General features: G+C 42.7%; 2 protein-coding genes across 6 annotated transcripts in view; one reads left to right on the top strand and one right to left on the bottom strand.

Annotated features, from left to right (window-relative positions):
- Nucleotides 1–15,316, bottom strand: part of LOC121638913 (CSC1-like protein 2) — a 43,622-nt gene extending 28,306 nt beyond the window's left edge. For 2 of the 5 annotated variants that reach the window (XM_041983990.1, XM_041983992.1), the window contains exons 1-4: nucleotides 15,058–15,316; nucleotides 4,372–4,583; nucleotides 3,153–3,232; nucleotides 252–290 (exon numbers count right to left, since the gene is read on the bottom strand). In XM_041983990.1, the coding sequence (XP_041839924.1) occupies nucleotides 252–290; nucleotides 3,153–3,232; nucleotides 4,372–4,539 (287 nt within the window). In that variant the 5' untranslated portion in view covers nucleotides 4,540–4,583; nucleotides 15,058–15,316. Of the gene's footprint in view, nucleotides 1–251; nucleotides 291–1,699; nucleotides 1,754–3,152; nucleotides 3,233–4,371; nucleotides 4,584–15,057 lie in introns of those variants that run through there. The other 3 variants (XM_041983991.1, XM_041983993.1, XM_041983994.1) reach the window with 3 other exon arrangements.
- Nucleotides 4,868–5,992, top strand: LOC121638051 (CSC1-like protein 2). The gene is made up of 4 exons (XM_041982478.1): nucleotides 4,868–4,887; nucleotides 5,269–5,403; nucleotides 5,502–5,655; nucleotides 5,731–5,992. The coding sequence occupies exons 1-4, from the start codon at nucleotides 4,868–4,870 to the stop codon at nucleotides 5,875–5,877; spliced, it is 456 nt and encodes a 151-aa protein (XP_041838412.1). The 3' UTR covers nucleotides 5,878–5,992.
- Nucleotides 15,317–17,280: the final 1,964 nt, after the last annotated feature.

Here is a 17,280-nt window from a genome sequence, read left to right as displayed (position 1 = left end):
CTGCTGTAATTGTTCATCCCTGCCAGCAGGTGGCAGCACAACTTCTATTTGCTTTAAACCATAACATGATCACTGGCATTGACAACCCTCCAAAAGTTCACACAAAAACAAACCAAAGTGAAGAAAAAGATGATGGAAAAGTTGTGTTAGTGCACCAATCAGAGAGCAGAACCCTGTTAATGAAAGCGGAAGAGGAGGAAGAGGAGAAGGAGGAAGGTGTTAACAGACAAACCAGAGGATCACCAACATACTAAATCTGCTCCTTCAGGATGCTGAAACGTTTCCTCAGTCTTCAGAAAGGAAAAGAGGGAAAAAAAGGAAAAAACTGCTGTGAGAAAAAGTCAAAATCACAGAGAAGCTACATTTTAAGAGAAGTAGAAGAAGACACATTAACTACTGATGTGACACCTTCAGCTTTACAAGCGTCTTTATCATAACAGTACAATCGGTTTCAGGGTGAATCCCTGCAGGCTGATTGATCTGTAGCGCCCCCATGTGGCTGTTTCTCTGCTTGTCCTCCTGGAAGTGTTTCCACCAGATTAACATCTAGAGCTACAAGTTAGCAGTTTGATCTCCTCCTTCAACGCTCTTCTGTCCGAACGGAGGAGAAATTAGTTTCACATTCAGACCTGCGTCCAATCAGGACTTCCTGAAGCTGATGTTCGTAGAAATCTATGATTTTTTCCAAAGTCATCTATCCTGGTTTCTATTCCCCAATGAGGAAACTCTGAGGAGAGCTTTTAAAGACGCATTACGTAACTTTCCAACCTTAAAACTTTGTCCTGGACTCACTTAACGGAACAGTGAAGTCTGTGATCTCCATGTCTGGAGGCGTCACTGGAGGCCGAGGAACCGCTTCACTACTTCTTCTGGGACACTGCATGATGTAGCAACCGAGTTTGCTTTACGCACCACGTCACATGCTAGCAACATGCTAGCAACACGCTAGCAAGCGGTTATAGACTACATCTGGGGTGTTCAACCTGCGGCTCCGGAGCAACAAATGGCTCTCTGGACCTTCCACAATGGATCCTAATACACGGCTAAAATGCTAAAAAGCTAACTCATGTTTTTAAATATTGATATAATAACAAATGCAGTTTTTTAAAGCAATTTTTCTGTTTTTTTTTAATAACTGCGCTAAATTTCCACAACATAATGACACTAAACTTAACAGTAATATTTTTTTAATCTAATTTTCTTGTCATTATGTCATTATAAATTAGTTTGGACTTTTTTTCATCATTTTCCACAAATATCTACATCCCATAGAAGAAAGTCGTTATTTTAAAACCTAAACACGAACATTAAAACAGGGCTCTTCAAAAATAACATATTTCTTCTAGTAGATATTTATCAAAAGTTCTAAGTCATCTTTTTCCTAAATATCTGGTAACATCTGCGTCTCTAAAGGAGTTTTATTCAGCTGGCTGAGGGAAAAATGGCTCTTTGGATCGGAAAGGCTGCAGACCCCTGCACTAATCCAAACAAATACTGGAAATAGACTTTCTGCCTCTTCTGCGGGGGCATTGTGTGTCCGTTATATGTAATTCTGAAAAGAATCAGTTCATTTTCTGCTTGATGCTGCTTATTTCTTATTCTTAAGGAAATCTGGGAGGACATGGGGCTCTTGGTTGCTCTAACAGCAGTGGAAAACTTGGACAGTTGAGGAGAAACACTGCATGCAAAGAACACGGACCTTTAACTGATGAAGACTGTCCCTGTCTGAGACCTCTAGGTATACACAGGTTCCCTGGGTGGGCAGAAGACAGAGACGTTGGACAGAAGTGGGTCAAGAATGTTAACAGAAAGGATTCTTTTCCCAACAACAGCAGCATGGAAAGTTTCAGTGAAAAGTTGTCAGTCTGTGTTGCTGTCAAGCTTAACATGACGCAACAAGTCATGCTTATTAAGCTAGTTACTGCTAATGGACTACGACACACGAGGCGTCCCCGCTGCTCAGAGTAAATGACTAATTTAGCAGATAATGTAAAATGTGACTAAAGGCCCATTTATGCTGAACGCAGACGGACGGACAGTTTCGTCCGTCTTCTGCATCGGTTACGCACGTAATTCTGTCCGTTTTCAGGGAGCTTAGCTAGCCGCTGCTTGACGCGGTAGACAGAGCAATACCACCGGAACTGAACTCAGCACTGCCCCCTAGTGGAGGAACTGACTTAACAACCATGGCAACACAAGCAGTATGAGGACGCCAACGTATGATGTTTGAAACGGACGAAGCTGTTTACGTACGTAAGGGAGCAGAAACGGGCCTTAAACGTTGATCGGCCATGCAGGAAAAAAACATCTGGACTTTAGTTCTGACCTCATGGATTATCGTAAAAGTGGGAAATTTGCGTGAAGCGTTTTATTGTGAGAACGTGAAACATTCGTTGGACCGGATGGAAACTTTATTCTCCTGCGGTTCATAGAAATGATTTGATTCCAGTTTTCAGAGGACAGATGTGAAACTGGGGTAACGGCTGGTTCTCGTTAATCAAGGGGACGCAGCGTTTCGCTGCCTGCAGGCCGGTGACGCTCCGAGTTGCTGATTTCTTAGCATCATTGGTCTGGATAGCTCAGGCTCCGTGTTAGAGACCAGAGTTCGATTCCCCAGGGGATGAGCATTTGCACCTTCCAGTTGGGTCCTTAGGTGAGACCCTTAACGCTGCTGTCTGACCGCTGTAAGTCTCTTTGGAGAAAAGCATCTGCTAAATGACTGTAATGAAGCAGTGATCAGGCTTTAGATGGTTTAGTTGTACTACTGCTATATTACTAGTATATAGTAGTATTACAGTACTGCGATAGGGAGGACTTCTTTCTCGTTTCTGGTTATTGTCATAACCACTGACTAACATGAAAAATAATTTCAAGACTGGAGGTTAAGAGGCGTTCATCACACGTGTGGCTGTAGCTCAGGAGGAAGAGCAGTCGTCTTCCAGCAGGAAGGTCTGCAGACGGACGCAGAAACCAGGCTGTGTTTCGCTGTTCTGAACGGACGTCGTAGCTCCCTGCAGCGCCCTCTGCAGTCCGGATGTGCTGGTTCCAAGCCGGACTCGCATCCTTACCGTCCTAACAGAGCACCGCCAAATACTTACAACAAAACAGAAAACACACCCCGATGATGCCCGACTTCCTCCACCTGAGTTTACCTGTCTGCGTCTGTGACCAGCGCCAGGCGGCCATAATCCCACGCCACCTTCCTCAGAATGGAGAAGACAAACAGGAGCACCTGAAGAAGAAGAAGAGATGGTGGCATTTTATTTATGTGTGTGAGATTGAACAGGAAACAGGGTGGTGGGTATAATGTTTTTCCAACGGTCAGTAAACATCCCAGCAGCAAACTAACGAGACGAAAACTGAAATTCTTTCATTTTTTTATTTTCATGTATTTTTTTTATAGATTTTATAGAATTTTTTATTTCTTTGTTTGCTGCTTATAAAGAATTTTATTCTGTTTCTGTGCGGATGCTAACTCTAGCAGTAATTCTTGACCATGCTCAGGCCTCCAGCTCCACCTGAGGGCCGCGGGACTGCACAAATTATTAACTGAAGATTAATTATTGGTGTTTAACAGCTGCAGATTATTAGAAAATTATTGGAGTTTAACAAACTGGGTCGTGTTTTTCTTAGATAGAATTCAAGGAAGGCATCGTGCCGCTAGGACATCAAGCTGCTATGTAGCTGACAGATCTATAAACCCCGCCTCCATGCTAAGGATTCGGTTGCTGTGGAAACGCAGCAGAGATCAGGATTTATTGAACTAAACTGTTCCAGACTGAAAACGTCAACATGGTCGTTGACAGAAATTTAGCTTTACTGTTGATCTGACATCCTGGCCAGGTCACCTAAGTGACATCATGAGCTCAACATTTATTTGGTTAAATAAAGGTTAGAATCTAATTCTAAGAGAAGTTAATTAAATGAATAAACTGTTCATTTAAATGGTTTATTATTTAAATACATGAATAAACTCTTTTATTTACAGTTTATCTAATTTGAACTTTTTATTATACTGAATTTATTTATTTTATCACAGCAACGTCCTGGTTTCATTCCATGAACTGTTAGCATGTTGTTAGCATGTTGTTAGCATGTTGTTAGCATGTTGCTCATCTGGTTAATAAGTGACATGATAAATAAACGGATCATGTCATATTTTACAAGGTTTTAGCTGTTAAGCTGGTTGTTGATCACTAATTAAACCAATAGTGAGATCAGTACTCCTAACACCGGTAAGTTCTGAACACATGGCCCAAAGTTAGGACCCAAAGAAAAAAGGTTCAGAACCTTTTTTAGAAGATGAGTTTAACACGAATGATACTGATGACGATACTGGACCAGGGTGCTGCGTTGCCCTCGGCAACTCACCAGGAAGCACATGAAGTCGAGGGCGAGCACGGTGGGCACGCCTCCGAATGGCAGCCCCTGCAGCACCGTGCTGCGGATTCGGGCCGAGTAACAGTAGTCTTTGGATCCGCTGTTGGCCGAGCAGTTCTCCTGACCGCTGCAGACCTGGCTGCTACCAAATATCGCCATGGTAACGATCAGATGATGCTCACTGCTGCATCCTCGCTGAGAACCTGAAGAAGAGAAAAGAAAAATGTAGTTTATTATCGTGACATCAATCATCTGCCATAAGATCCTCATCAGCCGAACCACCAACCAACCAGAAGCGAGCAGCGTGAACAACCCGTCCAATGAGAACCTGAGAAGACCAAACGAAACCAGGTGGTTCTGTCTAATGTCCAAACAAAAACAAGATACTAGTTTACAACCATCACTCCCACAAATCTGCTGGTATTTCATCAGAACCACTAACTGAACCATCCTGGAGGATGAGCTTCCTGAGTTGTAAACATCATGGATGTCAGACACGCCAGTTCAGTCCTGATTTAACCCCAAAACCTCCAGCAGGTCTCCCCGAGGTCTCTCCTCCACCAGGAGCGGTGGTGTGTATCTCTGTGGGGTAAATGTGATGGATATTTTACCCTTTAGATGATCTACAGAAGTTTTCCAGGCATTTCTATCCCATCCAGGAGGTTTACAATCCAGCCACTAAATGTAGTTTTATTCAGAGACTCTATCTGGTAAATCCACAATGATCCATGATAACAGCATTATTTATCACATTTCACCATAAAAACATCACCATCACTACTATGTTGCTAAGAGACCTCTATTTAGACCTGGACATGATGATGAAGCCACTTCCTGTCAGACTTTCCACCAATCAGAGAGCTTAGATTGACGGTAACGTCCAATCAGGAGCAAGGATTTTAACGCGTGTCAGGTTCAGGGTTGCCATTGTCGGCAGGAGCCTCGTTCCTCTCAGTTCAGTGAAGTCCTTCATGTTTACAACTGGAGCGTTTCATACGCTCCCGACCCGCAAAACGTCCGCTGGTATGTGCACGCGACCCCCACAACCTCCACGACCCCCACTGACCCCTCCACCCTCTGACTTCAGCTGATGTCCTGTGGCTCTTCTCTCTCCCCTGCAGGGAGCACCTGTCACTAGGGGGGATCTCCTGGTGGATCCGCTGCTTCATCATCAACTGCATCCTTTTCATCCTGCTCTTCTTCCTCACCACACCCGCCATCATCATCTCCACCATGGACAAGTTCAACGTCACCAAGCCTGTGGAGTATCTTAACGTAAGTTTCCTTGAAGAGAACCAGACATCCCTCTCATCCAGCTGTTCTTACTCTGTTTGTTTGTCTTTCGAACAGAATCCCATCGTGACTCAGTTCTTCCCGACTCTGCTGCTCTGGGCTTTCTCTGCTCTGCTGCCCACCATCGTCTACTACTCTGCCTTCTTTGAGGCTCACTGGACCAGGTACCTTCCTCTTCCGTCCTCTTCACTAGTGCTGCTGTAATAACAACACAAACATTCAGATGTATGAGCTCAGTTATTCCTCACGTCTACATACGTATGTGTTTGGTCAGGAAAGGGGCCCCCTGGTGGTCAGTATGAGGAAATCATTAACCCTTAAACCTCCATCAGGTCTCTGAGCTCCACCTCCTCCTCCACCAGGAGCGGTGGTGTGTGGGGTAAATGTGATGGATATTTTACCCTTTAGCTGATCTACAGAAGTTTTCCAGCATTTCTATCCCGTCCAGGAGGTTTACAATCCAGCCACTAAATGTAGTTTTATTCAGAGACTCTATCTGGTAAATCCACAATGATCCATGATAACAGCATCATTTATCACATTTCATCATAAAAACATCACCATCACTACTATGTTGCTAAGAGACCTCTATTTAGACCTGGACATGATGATGAAGCCACTTCCTGTCAGACTTTCCACCAATCAGAGAGCTTAGATTGACGGTAACGTCCAATCAGGAGCAGCCAAAGATCAACCAGTGAGCAGAAAGTTCTGTGTGTGTGTGAAAAGAAGAAAAATAATGCTCCTCTATGGCTGGAATAAAGCCAAGAAGACGTTTCTGATGCACGGTGGCGCCACAAAGCAGCTGAGCTGGAGTTGGTTTAGTGAGGATAGCAGGTAAATAGTAGCAGGAATAACTGGAAATGAGGAAAAAGTGGAAACATGGAAATAGTTTCTGTTGTGTGTTTGTTTCAATAACAATATTTTTTCTCCTGAAAGACTTGAGAGAACGATGAGATGAGAAAAGGTTTGGTCACTGTTGATCTGTGTGTTATTTCTACAAAGTTCTGTTAGTAATAAATTCTGCTTTCTTCTTCTGGTTCTGGTTGTTTCTTTGACCAGAAACAGGAAACCAGGCTGATTTATGGATTAAATGTTCTGTGTGAAAACATTTAGCTTTTATTATTTCAGCTGTAAAAATCTACAACATAAATTGTTCCATTTTTCCACGTCTGAATACAACAGATTGATAATAATGTAAAATTTCCAGTAGTTTTATTTGGTTGATCATTAATTCACATAAAGACACAAAAAGCCGATTAAAAATAAACTTTCCAATCAAAGTTACATAAAATGTTTCTCCTGTTAGGGTTTGTTTATCTTCTTGTTTCTTGATATATTTGAGTTAAACTGTGTTTCAGGAAGAAAATAATGTCTAAACCTCACGTTCTGAATCCAGATCTCCTGCTGAGAGGAAACAAGTTCATCTGGTTTCCATCTACTATCCACCTCATATCAGCCATAATCCACTTTCCACCAGAGCTCCCGTGTGTAGACGGCGTGTGTAGACGCTGTGTGTAGACGGAGTGTGTAGACGTGCGATCCAGTTAGGTGTAAGAATGATGATGATGAAGAAGGATTTATAATTAGTGGTGGTGTCATGTGACCACTCTCCACTTCAAGTGTCTTCAAGTCGGATTTAATTAATTCAATCTAATAATCTGTAGGTGACCCCCCCACCCAAACACACACACACACACACACACACACACACAATGCCAATAATCTGATTAATAACGTGTGTTTATGTTCCTGCAGCTGAAGAGAACATTCAACTCTGCATCTCTGAGCTGGACTACATTTCCCAGCATGCCCCGCAGCTCCCTCCACTCTGACCCACTGATCTGGTTGCCACAGCAACCACGGCTGCAGCTCCTGACCCAGTTTTTCCGCCTCGTCAGCTATGTTCCCATGAACAGACTGACGGCTGATGATGTAACTGTGACATCATCAGTTGGAGAACAAAGAGAACAACAGGAAGTGACCTGCTGACACCGTTTGTTTGTTTAGAGTCCGGGTCCAGAGTTGTAATCCAGAATCTCAGTCTAGAGTGGTAATCCAGAGTCTCAGTCTAGAGTGGTAATCCAGAGTCCCAGTCCAGAGTGGTAATCCAGAGTCCCAGTCCAGAGTCGTAATCCAGAGTCCCAGTCCAGAGTGGTAATCCAGAGTCCCAGTCCAGAGTGGTAATCCAGAGTCCCAGTCCAGAGTCGCGGTCCAGAGTCGTAATCCAGAGTCCCGGTCCAGAGTCGTAATCCAGAGTCCCGGTCCAGAGTTGTAATCCAGAGTCCCGGTCTAGAGTCGTAATCCAGAGTCCCGGTCTAGAGTTGTAATCCAGAGTCCCGGTCTAGAGTCCCAGTCCAGAGTCGTAATCCAGAGTCTCGGTGTAGAGTTGTATTCCAGAGTCCCGGTCTAGAGTCGTAATCCAGAGTCCCGGTCCAGAGTTGTATTCCAGAGTCCCGGTCTAGAGTCGTAATCCAGAGTCCCGGTCTAGAGTTGTAATCCAGAGTCCCGGTCCAGAGTCATAATCCAGATTTGCTTCTCTACCAGCAAACAGAAACCAGCTGATTTACTGAATCAGAACCAGAGCCAGTCCAGTTTTAAGGATCTTGATGTGATTTCTTTTTTTCCATCACTCTGAACCCTCTTAGAGAAGATTTCAGTAGTTTCCAGGAATAGTTCTCCAGGATCCATGAAGGACTTTCCAGGAATAGTTCTCCAGGATCCATGAAGGACTTTCCAGGAATAGTTCTCCAGGATCCATGAAGGACTTTCCAAAGCTTTTCTCTGGATGTTTCTGCCTTCTGTTCTCTTCTCTGTCCAGATGATCCCACACTGCTTCAATAATGTTGGGGTTCGGGTTTTGGGGTGGATCCAGTTCTTCCATTGGACCTGTTGAGGTCCAGGTTTTGGGGAGGATCCGTCCTTTCTTCGGAGCTGCTGAGGTCCGGGTTCTGGGGAGGATCCAGTTCTTGTGTCATGTGACATACCTCAGCCTTTTCTCCCTGTTTCCCTTCCATAAGAACAGCCACGTTTCCATGGAGACCATCTCTGATGAGGGCTTGGCCATCAGTTGATGGATCAGCTGAAGGTCCAGATGCATCTCTCAGGTTCTGGTTCAGGTCTTTGCTGGTTTTCCCACATGAAACTAAAGAAATGGGAACAAATGATGCGTCTTTGTGTCAAAATGCCTAAAGATCCGGTTTAAACCGGTTCTTTGCTAAGTTGTGTGTTAGATGTCCACACAACTCTGGTTCATCCTGTGAGTTAGGAGCCTTTTTATGGATCAGGACTCTAGATCAGGTCTGTTAGAACAGGGAACCCTGGTGGACTGGTCTAGACTCTAAGATCAGATCAAGGATTAGGATTTGTGGTGCTGAACTCTGCAGCCTGTAGGGGGCGCTGTCTCTGCTGTTGTCATGGTTTCTGAGAGCAAGCAGCAACGATCCGATCTGGAATATTCCTCTGGTCCAGCATCATTCGGATACCCTCCCCCTCCCCCTCCCTGTTGCCATGGCGCTGCAGCAGAATGACTCATCTGAAGCCTCCAGTTTCTGAGCTGCAACACAGACCTCGTCCATCAGTCCAGGACATCCGGTCCAGATCCATCTGAGGCCCCAGACGTTATCAGGCCTGAGCTTCTGTTCTGTGGAGCAGCTTCCAGCGACGTCTGCCGCTGGCAGATAAGAGGCGGAGGCCTCCACCTCGCATTCGAGGCCTCCACCTCGCATTCTTTACTGCCTCGTCTTTGTTTTCTGCTTGTTTTTTTTCCAGATGTTCTTTGCTTTTTTCAGATCGTTTGATTCTGATTATTGGATTTTAGAGGATTTGTTTTTCTTTCCGTTTATTTATTAATCTATCTATTAAATTATTTTAGTTTTATCCAAATTATTGTTTTTCTTGGTTTCCAGCTGACAGGAAGTGTCCCTCCAGTCTAAGTCACTTCATCCCACATTCAACACTTTAAAACCCACCTGAGGCAACAACCCAACAGGAAGTGGGTTCAATGACCCAGCTAGATCCTGGACCGGTCCAGGTCCTGGTTCTGAAATATGTCCTTCTGTTTTAAATAACAGAGGAATAAAAGAGGATGATGGTGGACCTTCTCAGAGCTGAACTTAAACTAGTCAGAACCGGTCCAAGTCTTACTCCACGGACCCCCTACAGGGTAAAGCACGAGCTGGTCTTCGTGTTTTGTGGTTAAATAATTAGAGTGAGGCTCCAGGTCGACGAAGACCACGTGAGAATGAAGGTTTTATCAGGATCCAGCAGGAGTCTGAACCAAGAACATGTGTGAGACCACGGTGAGGCCCAGCGATCCTCAAGTGGTTGAACATCTGTCAACAGCTGAAAGGTCATCTGATCCAGGTCTCTGGTTTGATCCTGACAGATCAGACTCATTATTTACTGAAGAGAAACTAAAAGCGGAGGGGGGTCTGCCTCTGGGCTCTTGGGGCTATGGATCCTTCGCGCTGGCCGCCCTGGATGGCCAGTGTCTGGCCTGGGCCCCGTGACCACGTGGGGCTCTGGCTGGGGCCTTCGGACCATTGTGGTCTTCATGGTGGGTGGTCCTGGGTTGGTGCTCCAGGATGCTGCTGATGGCCCGGGTCTCTGGGGCGCCCTAGTCTGCCTCTAGCCTCCGTGGAGGCGTGGCCTCATCTCTGATCCTCCTCTTCCTCATCCTCTGCATGCTGACTCAGCACTGAGGTGTCCAGTTTATACACTCAGAGATGTTTTGGTTCAGGTGTGTGTGTTTCTGGTTCTTTGGTTGTTGTTGTCTTGGTTATTTTTTAGGAACTCCTGATGATTGTCTGCTTAGTTTACCTGTAACAGCTGTAGGAAATTCTCTGTTTCTGTACAGGTGTAGCAGCTGCTTGTCTGCTGTTAGGTTGGACTGAAGCTTTTTGCCTCTATCTGCTGGATCTTTGTCTCCTCTTCATTACTCTTCTTTTTCTGCCAGTCAGGTCCAGCTAGATTACAGGAATGTCATAAAACTAAATAAATAAGATAAAACAATATATTTATACAAATAAATAATGAAAAAAAATGATCAAGAGGAGCCTTAAACCCTTAAAGCTCCTTGGCAAAGCAAATTTGTCCGGCACATCACAGCAGCCAGACCATCATTCTGCCGCCACCATGCCGGTGACAGACCAGAGTCCCTCCTAGAACTGGTCTGCTGCTTCAATGAGGCGGTCCGGTTCATGGAAGCAGGACTACATGCGGGCTGGAGGCAGTGGAGGACTACTGGGTGGAGGCGGTGGAGTAATACAGGGTGGAGGTGGTGGAGCAATACAGGGTGGAGGCGGTGGAGTAATACGGGATGGAGGAGGTGGAGGACTACGTGGTGGAGTAATACAGGGTGGAGGTGGTGGAGTAATACAGGGTGGAGGCGGTGGAGCAATACAGGGTGGAGGCGGTGGAGTAATACGGGGTGGAGGTGGTGGAGTAATATGGGTTGAGGCGGTGGAGTAATACAGGGTGGAGGTGGTGGAGTAATATGGGTTGAGGCGGTGGAGTAATACAGGGTGGAGGTGGATGGAGGTGGATTTAAAGACGTTAAATTTAAAGACGTTAAATTTAAAGACGTTAAATTTAAAGAAGTTAATTTTAAAGACGTTAAATTTAAAGACGTTAAATTTAAAGAAGTTAAATTTAAAGACGTTAAATTTAAAGAAGTTAAATTTAAAGACGTTAAATTTAAAGACGTTAAATTTAAAGAAGTTAAATTTAAAGACGTTAAATTTAAAGACGTTAAATTTAAAGAAGTTAAATTTAAAGAAGTTAAATTTAAAGTCGTTAAATTTAAAGACGTTAAATTTAAAGACGTTAAATTTAAAGAAGTTAAATTTAAAGAAGTTAAATTTAAAGACGTTAAATTTAAAGAAGTTAAATTTAAAGACGTTAAATTTAAAGACGTTAAATTTAAAGAAGTTAAATTTAAAGACGTTAAATTTAAAGAAGTTAAATTTAAAGACGTTAAATTTAAAGAAGTTAAATTTAAAGACGTTAAATTTAAAGAAGTTAAATTTAAAGAAGTTAAATTTAAAGAAGTTAAATTTAAAGACGTTAAATTTAAAGACGTTAAATTTAAAGACGTTAAATTTAAAGAAGTTAAATTTAAAGACGTTAAATTTAAAGACGTTAAAATTTAAAGAAGTTAAATTTAAAGAAGTTAAATTTAAAGACGTTAAATTTAAAGACGTTAAATTTAAAGAAGTTAAATTTAAAGACGTTAAATTTAAAGACGTTAAATTTAAAGAAGTTAAATTTAAAGAAGTTAAATTTAAAGACGTTAAATTTAAAGACGTTAAATTTAAAGAAGTTAAATTTAAAGACGCTAAATTTAAAGACGTTAAATTTAAAGACGTTAAATTTAAAGACGTTAAATTTAAAGAAGTTAAATTTAAAGACGTTAAATTTAAAGACGTTAAATTTAAAGAAGTTAAATTTAAAGAAGTTAAATTTAAAGTCGTTAAATTTAAAGACGTTAAATTTAAAGAAGTTAAATTTAAAGAAGTTAAATTTAAAGACGTTAAATTTAAAGACGTTAAATTTAAAGACGTTAAATTTAAAGAAGTTAAATTTAAAGAAGTTAAATTTAAAGACGTTAAATTTAAAGAAGTTAAATTTAAAGAAGTTAAATTTAAAGACGTTAAATTTAAAGACGTTAAATTTAAAGACGTTAAATTTAAAGAAGTTAAATTTAAAGAAGTTAAATTTAAAGACGTTAAATTTAAAGACGTTAAAATTTAAAGAAGTTAAATTTAAAGAAGTTAAATTTAAAGACGTTAAATTTAAAGAAGTTAAATTTAAAGACGTTAAATTTAAAGACGTTAAATTTAAAGAAGTTAAATTTAAAGACGTTAAATTTAAAGACGTTAAATTTAAAGACGTTAAATTTAAAGACGTTAAATTTAAAGAAGTTAAATTTAAAGACCTTAAATTTAAAGACCTTAAATTTAAAGAAGTTAAATTTAAAGAAGTTAAATTTAAAGACGTTAAATTTAAAGAAGTTAAATTTAAAGAAGTTAAATTTAAAGACGTTAAATTTAAAGACGTTAAATTTAAAGAAGTTAAATTTAAAGACGTTAAATTTAAAGACGTTAAATTTAAAGACGTTAAATTTAAAGAAGTTAAATTTAAAGACGTTAAATTTAAAGACGTTAAATTTAAAGAAGTTAAATTTAAAGACGTTAAATTTAAAGAAGTTAAATTTAAAGAAGTTAAATTTAAAGAAGTTAAATTTAAAGACGTTAAATTTAAAGACGTTAAATTTAAAGAAGTTAAATTTAAAGACGTTAAATTTAAAGAAGTTAAATTTAAAACACGCAGAACGTTTTTATTCTTTTACAGGAAAGTTTTAACAGCAGTTTTGTACAAATCCAGAAACACACACATCATTTTCTGCTCACCCACGTCCTCCCTCGTCACTACGGAATAAAACAGCTGTTAATGGAAAACCGTCCCACAGACGCCACATTATAAATAAGGCGGATTACTAATAAGTATTAATAAGTATTATTAATAATACTCGCGTTTATGAAATCACGTTAGAAAATTCTTTGATCGGCTGGATAACAAAATGAAAACAGCTTCCATCACTGCTCACGTTGTGGAGGAAATTTGACTTATTATGTTCTATTATATTATAATCACATTATCACATATTCATTCATTTATTAATTAAATTCTCATGATTGTTCAGCATTTTATCTGTTGTGCTAAAAGTTCACTAAAAGGACAAAGGTACCCCTGACCTCCATCTCCTCGGGATGGTGGGTGCAGGCTGGTCGTAGCTTAACTCCTTAAAGACAGCATAGATGGCACCAACCTACAGGTTTACACACCCACTCCAGATCTGAGAAGGGAGGGATTCACTCTCCACCTTTTGGGTCAGGATGGCCTCCAACCGTCAGCAGAAAGGAATAAAACGCGAGTCAGGACGACAACTCTCATAATCATCTTTGTTTACTTCCCTTTAATAAACGTTGTTCCACTTTCTCTCAGCCAGACTCCGGGTAAGTCCTCTTCCTCCCATAGAAAGGTTGTTCTCGTCTCCAGAGACAAAGCATGATCTCACATATCTGCAAAGTTACTGGAGGAAGAGCCAAAAGGAGGTCAGGACCTTCACTGGAACGATGCTGCTTCCTCCAGGACCAGAACCTGAAAGGAAACTTCCTCCAGGACCAGAACCAGGAAGGAAACCTCCATCAGGATCAGTTAAGATCTTCTGTTATTTTCATATTTACCCGCAGGCCAGACTAGACCCTCTGGAGTGCCAAGTTTTGGACCCTAGGCCATATGTTGGACACACTCGGACTAACACTGGTACCGGGTCAGTTCAGGTCTATGTGGGAACAATCTCAGTTCCCAAAGAACTTTGGAAGGTCCTTCAAGGCTCCTGGAAAACTGTTCCTGAAGACAAAGAAGGTTCAGAACCAGCTCTGTCTCTGACTCCGCAAATCAGCTGGTTCCTGTTTTCATGGTGATCCAGAACCAAACCTGGACCAGGACTCTGGACCAGGACTGTTGTAATCTTAGTTTTCAACATGAACTAAAGCAACCAGAACATGGGTTCTCTGGAGTCTGAGAAGATCCTGAAGTTAAGCTGATTCCTGCTTCAGTCTGAAACCGGGCCGGTTCTGTTCAACCAGTCAGCAGACTGAAGAGTTCAGCTTGGCCCAGATCTGTCACAAAGAACCGGACCAGAACAATCCGAATCATTGCTGACATCTCTGAAACTTCTGATCAGGGTCCATCTGGACCAGAACCTGCTGGCTGGACACACAAACATTAGTTCTGGAAGATTCTGAAGCTTTTGGGGTTCAGGTGTGAAGTTAAAACCCGGTCCGGACTGGTTCAGGTCCCACCAAGTCTCTGACCGTCCAGCAGAAGCTTCTGGAAGCAAAGTTCCATCTTTCCTCAGCACCAGCTGGAAACAACGATTTTCTGGTCTGGCTCCTGGTCCACAATCCGGGTCCAGAGTCCGGGCCAGACCTGATCGTGGAGCAGCTCTGTGAGATTCGGACATCTGTCCGGTCGGTTCTGGACGCACCTGCAGTCAGGCCCGAACAGAACCGCCCTCCCTCCGCCGCGGCCCGCCCGACACAAAGCGGCGGATCCCCGCAGACATCCCCATCACATCCCGCAGCAGACGGCCGCGCGGACAGCGCGCGTCCTCTGCGCACACGTTATATAACCGAGCACGCTCCTGTCATGGAGCGGCCGGTGGATGCTGGAGAACCGCAGCCCGCAGGAGCGGCGACAGGCCGCCTGAGAGGCAGCAGCAGCGGCCTGTCAGCCGCCGACCAGCCCGCAGGGGATCACGCAAAGCCGCAGCACCAAGCCCCTAATCAATAAACCCAATTAGAACAAAGCCGGTACCTGACCGTCCGAAGCCGAGGCGCCGCCTCTCCTCCGCTGCTCTCTGGGCCGATTTCAGCGCACAAAACGAGCCGTTAATTCCTCACAAATCCAGCGCCGTCCGGACTGCGAGCTGCCGCAGCGCCGCCATCCCACAGAAAGGCTGATTCAGGCCGTCTGGAGCTCGCGACAACCGCGGGGGAAGAAGCAGAGTCCCGCCGCTAGAGCGCGTTCCTCCGCCGCTACGAGCCGCTGCTCCTACGCCGGGAGTCCGTGTTAAAATGGAGGTGGTCTCTCCGGGAATAGAAACAGAGCCGGTGCAGGATGAGGAGGAGGAGGAGGAGGAGGAGGAGGAGAGTTGCACACTAACGCCGACAGGTGGCGACAAACAGCTGATCCTGATCGTGTTTGAATTGAACAGCAGAAGAAGAAGAAACCTGATCATGTTTGTTATTTGGGTTGTGGCTCATCTGAAGCTCTTTTTTTCACACAAATCCAACCTAATCCTTCTGTTTGGTGATTAAAACTTACTTTTGTTTATTCAATTAACTTGAGATCAATAAAATTATTCCTTCCATTGCTGATTAAATGAGTTTTATTCAAGTGCATTTGTTAAGTTACTTCAGCTCAACAGACTTAGGCTGGGCTTACACCAGAAGACTTTTAGAAGATTTGCACAAGACTCTGAAAGACTAGCAGCTCACATCTAAAGACCAATGTTTAGAGTCTTAAGTCTCAGCCTGAGATTTGACAAAGACTGTGAATCTATAGGGTCACAAATTACAAGACTGCAACTAGATTCTTTTAGCATTTGTTGTGACACGTTGGACAGTTGATGTGGAACAGGGCTGATCTGCACACAGTAAAGAGGGAATCACACATCATCATTTTTAAGTGTGGCTTTACATCTCCACCAGGTGTTACACCGACTCATCAGAATCTGGAGGATGGATGAGTTTTTATTCTCTTATTTGTTAGATCATTATACTGTAACACATAAATGATCCACAGCAGACGTTTACTTCTAATAACCACCGCTCCTCTTTCTGGACGCTCCACCGACGTTTCATCACCGCTTCTTGTTCCTGTTTTTTTTTTCTTTTTTTTTTGCCCGTGGTCTGAATGTCGGGATTCCTGTTTCTGCTTTTTAGAGCTCATCTATTGGTTGTTGATCGTGTTTCGTGACTGCGACTTGCGATAATATCTAACATGTTAGAAATTGGAGAAAGATTGACGTTAAACAGCCAGATTACCAGCTGACACCTAACGACGAGATGACGGGAGCGCTGTGACTCCAGCAAAACTCCTAAGATTTCCTAAAGACCTCCGTTTTTAGTCTGCCACCGTGAAAACCGTTTGGTGTGAGCCCAGCATTACGCTGGTCATTCATGTTTCAGGTTAAAGTGAAAATTAAACAAGTTTATTGACCCAGAATGAAACAGGTTCCTGTAAAATTTAATGGGGCTTTTTTTCTAGAACATATCTAGTGGATATAACTTAATTTTTATGCTTGTTAGTAACATTAATCTTAAATAAGTTACATGAACTTTAGAGGGCAAAATAATTAAACACAAAGTTTATATTGATTTCAGAAAGATGTAAATTAAACTGTCATGTGCAGTTTCCAATCACAGGGTACATGCCCTGTTAAATGAGGTCTGGGCCCCGGTATGATCCCAGGAGTTTGATAGCCACAAGGACAGAAGACAGGTATCTTAGGCTAAAATGTGAATTCAAATAATGTAGTTTCATGGAAATAAAAGCTCCAGCTGTCTCTGAATTCTCCATTTACAATAATGCTGGATCTTCTCTGAAGCCCCTCACCTTTAAAATGGCCACACCTGCACCTGGAGTTTCACCTGAGTTACATGTCCTGCAGGTAGCCGATGAGCGATTGGACAGGAGGCAGGAAAAGTCCCGTCTTTTCGCATAAAGGAAAATCAGCTAAAAGAAAAGTCAGAAGAGAAAGTGAAGAGAGAAGCAGGTGGTTCCTGACTTCTGAGAAGAGGTGACCTGAACCAGCTGATATCAGCGGGCACCCCAGAAGCTTCCAACCGTTCCACCAGTAGCCCTTTAAACTGGCTCTTGGCGGCCTGCTTCTGGACCAACAGCCTGAAATGATCCACATTCTGCATCAACTGTGCAGCAACAGTCAAGAGCTACTCAGGAAAGAGCCACAAGAAACCGTTCCAAGCTAAAGGACATCCTAATCGCCACTTAGAACAACAAAGTCCACTGCTCCGC

The sequence above is a fragment of the Melanotaenia boesemani genome, chromosome 4, assembly GCF_017639745.1.
Source record: "Melanotaenia boesemani isolate fMelBoe1 chromosome 4, fMelBoe1.pri, whole genome shotgun sequence".
Lineage (NCBI taxonomy): Eukaryota > Metazoa > Chordata > Actinopteri > Atheriniformes > Melanotaeniidae > Melanotaenia > Melanotaenia boesemani.
Note: the sequence above shows the minus strand (reverse complement) of the source record. Positions and strands in the feature narration are given on the sequence as shown.

Coding starts and splice junctions, on each gene's coding strand:
- LOC121638051 (XM_041982478.1), top strand. CDS start 4,868: ATGTCAGACACGCCAGTTCA. Junction 5,404..5,501: donor GACCCGCAAAACGTCCGCTG/GTATGTGCACGC, acceptor TCTCCCCTGCAG/GGAGCACCTGTCACTAGGGG. Junction 5,656..5,730: donor AGCCTGTGGAGTATCTTAAC/GTAAGTTTCCTT, acceptor TCTTTCGAACAG/AATCCCATCGTGACTCAGTT.